This window comes from Micromesistius poutassou (assembly GCF_964030765.1).
Source record: "Micromesistius poutassou genome assembly, chromosome: 6".
Lineage (NCBI taxonomy): Eukaryota > Metazoa > Chordata > Actinopteri > Gadiformes > Gadidae > Micromesistius > Micromesistius poutassou.
Window position 1 is genome coordinate 18,069,921 of NC_140276.1, and position 4,890 is coordinate 18,074,810.

The 4,890-nt window shown below is 44.3% G+C and overlaps 1 protein-coding gene across 1 annotated transcript in view; it reads right to left on the bottom strand.

The window, feature by feature from the left end:
• Positions 1 to 1,674: 1,674 nt before the first annotated feature.
• The window catches only part of klhl4 (kelch-like family member 4), a 31,722-nt gene continuing 28,506 nt past the window's right edge, over positions 1,675 to 4,890 (bottom strand). The window contains exons 9-11 of the mRNA XM_084469640.1: positions 3,604 to 3,613; positions 3,027 to 3,198; positions 1,675 to 1,863 (exon numbers count right to left, since the gene is read on the bottom strand). Of these exons, the coding sequence (XP_084325766.1) occupies positions 1,804 to 1,863; positions 3,027 to 3,198; positions 3,604 to 3,613 (242 nt within the window). The 3' untranslated portion in view covers positions 1,675 to 1,803. The remainder of the gene's footprint in view (positions 1,864 to 3,026; positions 3,199 to 3,603; positions 3,614 to 4,890) is intronic.

A 4,890-nucleotide genomic window follows, 5' to 3' on the forward strand; every position in this document is an offset into this window, starting at 1 on the left:
AGGGAGGGAGCTGGGGCAGGGCCCTGGTCTAGGGTCACCCCTGGCCGTTTGGTCCAGGAGGGATGTGTCAGACACACCACCCTCATTGGAGGACTGAAACAGCAGCTGTGAAGGCGGACCTAAGCTGCCCCCAGCAGAGGGTGTGTGTGTGTGTGTGTGTGTGTGTGTGTGTGTGTGTGTGTGTGTGTGTGTGTGTGTGTGTGTGTGTGTGTGTGTGTTTGTGTATAGAGATACACTCAGTAATATAACGTATACAATGAAGTTATTTTATTAGTAGTTCTGCATGCTGTACAAAATGATGATAAAAACATTAAAAGCAATATTTGGCCTCAGAGTCATGTTAGAATTCTAGTTACAAAGTGTATCTTTACGATTGGGTCGATTATATTCATCTTAAAGAACCGCAAAAAACTATTAACAAATAAAAAAAAAGACATTCCAACCAGTGGCATGAAGTCTACTAAAAGAAATTGGAAAAAGCTGTCTTATTGTTCTGCATTGAAGTGTAAAATCACCTTTGAAATGTTTTTAAAATACAACGTTTGCTTTGGCGCCTTGTGTGCAGGTAGCTGAGGACGAATCAAAGAGCAGCAGCTCCTACAGCCCCGAGAAGCCAGTGGACGCTTTGAAAAGCAGCAGGGCATATCATTGTCTGTATTTTTAAACACAAAGCTATAATACTGCACAGTTCAAATGAAAACATTCGATTGGCTAGCATGCCCAAAGCTAAAGAACAAGGTTGAGTCACTGACTGCGCTGGTTTTTTAGGCATACGTCTAGCGAACAGAGATGCAGTTTTAGCAAGTCGTCAGATGCCGGTACACTGTTATGTGAAATATCAATATGATATAGTTCTAGAATATTTTTTTTACAATTTTGTAAACGTCTCATTTAATGTGAAAGAAAACCTCAATGACAAGCAAATGACTTTGGTGTCCCTCTCTTACAGGATCAATAAAAACAACAATGAATCCAATACATAATTCCTGTCGTAGCACATTATTTAGAAGAGAGTTGAACATCGCAAACTCCCTACTCCTCCCATGGAAAATAGAAGAACAATCTCAAGGTTGAATTTGCTAAACTCATATGGCCCTCCTCATTCACAGTGGACCCTTAATAAACATCGTCCCTAACAGAGGGACGATGAAGAAAGCCACCAAGGAAATAAACTGGAACACGCAAAATATGTGGTGGTTTATACTTTCGTTTTTTTCATTTTTTATTAAAAGCAAAATTAACTTCTTTGTTTTTTGAACCCTAAAATATTGCTGATGTCAGAGCAAGGATATTATGCTACTGTAGGCTGAAGGTAACCTCTCCTGGATGTTTTACATATTCCAAAGAAAACAACTGTAATCATTTGTGGAATGCATACTCGACATGAAATCAACAACAAATGGACACAACGACAAAAGCTTGGCACCAGATCCCTAAAGCGAAGCCAAAGCTATTAAAAAATTCTTGATCGGTTGAAAATGTCAAGAATGTGCAGCGCATTCCATCTTCTCGAGGGGAGAGAAAAAAAAACAAAGTCTCTCCGTGGGCGACGATAGAAACGGGTTGGAAGGAGCCGCCAGTTCCCTCATCATCTTCACCCCCCTTTCCAAAAAAAAAAGTCTGGGAAACACGTGGTTCTGAGGAGGACCTAAAGGGGGGGGGGGGGGGGGGGGGGCGTCGTTTGTCCGCTTTCTTTTCTTTCTTTCTTTCCTTCCCCTCTCTGTGTTCCGTTTCCCAGGCGATGGGCGAGCAGCAGAGAGAGAGAGAGAGAGAGAGAGAGAGAGAGAGAGAGAGAGAGAGCGCTCAGGGCAGTTTCACCACCACCACACATGCACCCGCCCGGCCAACGTTTAGGGGAACCTCCTGCAGAGGACAGAGAGAGAGAGAGAGAGCGAGAGAGAGAGAGAGAGAGCGAGAGAGAGAGAGAGAGGTTAACCACCTGCACCACCGCAGGATAGGAGCTCTCCAGGGGGTCCACCAAACAACCCGCCCACCACACATACACATACAGACACACACACACACACACACACACACACACACACACACACCATACAACACAACAGACAACAATAGCAATACAGTGTTCCAGCTCTACACAACGAGGGCCGTGATGAGAGGCTTTCATCTGAGAACAGAGCAGAGAGCTGAGGAGGAGGAGTGGAGCACAGGGCCCTTTGTCTGGGTCCTACTCTGCGCTGTCGATGGGGGAGACGAGGACAAAGTCAATGAGGCCCCGTTTTGAAATGTTCCTTTCTAAAGCGTGTGGTCTAATAGCCATCATGTGAACACGGCCTTGTTTCACTGAGTTGTGATTGAAGCAGTTAAACCAAAAAAATGGGTTTTGCATCCATATTACTGACGATGCCCAGAGGTACTGTTCTTATTTCCTGTCTGTCTGTCTGTCTGTCTGTCTGTCTGTCAGTCAGCAGGATATCTCAAAAAGTTGAGCTCGATTTGCACCAGAATTACTAGGTTGGTCGGTAGGTTGGTTATAGGCCAAGTTACAACATAGTCACTTTAAATGCCAATCGGACAGAAGGGAGAGGAGCAGTGTGCGTGAGCTATCATAACCCTATTCTGAGTTTTATACCTGCAGAGTTGTGGGTGTCATACTTGTTGTCTTGTTGTCATATGTGTTTGTGACACATGTGCTGGCAGTTAGGGATTCATTAGGTTTATCCTACCCTAATGTGAATAAAAACAAATATTGATAGGCAATAGAAAAAATAGTAAAAGCCTTAATAATCATAATGTCACATATGTAGGTATATTGCATAAAGTCACCTGAGTATAAGCTACTTGTAGCAGTGATAGCAGTGAATATAGCAGTGAAGTGAATATACAAGTTGAACTGAGAATCGCTTCAGACCATCATGAGCGTCGTGATTGGCCGTCAGACCGTCATGAGCGTCGTGATTGGCCGTCAGACCGTCATGAGCGTCGTGATTGGCCGTCAGACCGTCATGAGCGTCGTGATTGGCCGTCAGACTAATAAGTCATGAGCGTGTGATTGGTGGACGTACCTCGGCCCACTCGTTGTTCTGTGCGTCGTAGGACTCGACGGTGCCCAGGTAGGACTGGCCGTCGTACCCGCCCACGGCGTAGAGCCGGTCGCCCAGCAGCCCCACGCCCACCGCGTCGCGGGGCACGCTCAGCGACGCCACCGTGGTCCACACGTCCGTCTTGGGGTCGTACCTCGGGGGGGGGGGAATCAAGAAGTCAACACATGGAGGCACCAGAGCCGCGACGACTGGTCGATGAGTGGACCAGTCGATGGACAGAAAATGTCTCGTATCTCATTATTGATAATCCATGCATCGCGCAGGTCGCCTGTCAGGCATAAGCACCAAACAAATCTGCAGCTTAATGCTTCACAAGTTTGGTTCATCGATCATACTTTAGTTTCTCCTGGCTCCTTGTCAGATGGAGTTAGCACATTTCAGACCTCACTATGCAGTCTGGTAGCGGGAGTTTGTTGTTATTTTTGATATTTAATTGACTAAATGACTAATTAATTAATTAATCAGAAACAATTATCTTTAGCCTAATCTACTAACACAATCTAGAAAGAATGGTCAGTGCAGCCCTGTGGTAGCCTACACAGTGAAACCTGTGGGATTATGATGTTGTTTATAAGCAGACTTGAAACATTGTCGGGGGTACAAGGTCATGAACGCAGATATATTCGTATCTGCCTTGAACTCGGGTTCATTTATTAACCACTGCTTTTGGATGACCTCTGGTGATATATTTTGAAACCATTATAAACTGGTTTTGAGTGGGTGCTAAATCTGGAACACATAAAAAAAATTGCATTTCGAAAACATTTATTCAGAATTAAATATGTATCCATTTCATCCTATGCATGTCAAGGTTAGGGTCAAATGATATGTATGTATATGTATATATAAACATACATTCGATGAATAATATTTTTTCATGTACAAATATTCAAAAAGTGACAACATTAAAATATAACACAACATAACATAACTCTAAAAGGAAATGGTATTCAAGGCAGTTAGCGGCAGAGTATCTAGCACCGGACGTACTGTCACCACCAGATGGAGCCAGATACTACTAAAAAACACCCTGTGTAACCGTCTAACGTGATCCATGTGACTGAACCACGACAGACAGAAAGAAGCTATAGCTAGAAGAAAAAATATACGATTATTGTTTAGCTGTTCTTTGTTTAAGTTTTTGCATTGGTTATCCTGTTGAATACCAGTCTGAATATATACCAACAGCCAAAAAGAGTAGAAAGGCCGAATACTAATTCAAAAAGCGACAGGCATCATGTTATCTAAGTCCTATTATTCCTGTGTTCATTGGTCCACTTGCCTCACCATATAGTGCACTCATTTATGCAGCACAATTTGCATTGAGTACGGAAGTTTAGCGTACAAATGTGTATGTGTACCTATATTGTGCACTACTGAATACCATTACTGCAGCCATATCCCATGATGCATCGTGGTTCTCAATGTCATCAGACTCTCTTGTTTATGAGGCCAACACCCCCCATGGCTCTGGATGAGGGTGAAGGAACAGACAGACAGACAGACAGACAGATGGGTACTGACCTCTCCAGACAGACAGACAGACAGACAGACAGTCAGACACGCAGACAGACAGACAGACGGGTACTGACCTCTCCACACAGACAGACAGACAGTCAGACACGCAGACAGACAGACAAACAGACAGACGGGTACTGACCTCTCCACACAGACAGACAGACAGACAGACAGACAGTCAGACAGACAGACAGACACGCAGACAGACAGACAGACAGACACGCAGACAGACAGACAGACATGCAGACAGACAGACAGACGGTACTGACCTCTCCACACAGACAGACAGACAGACAGTCAGACAGTC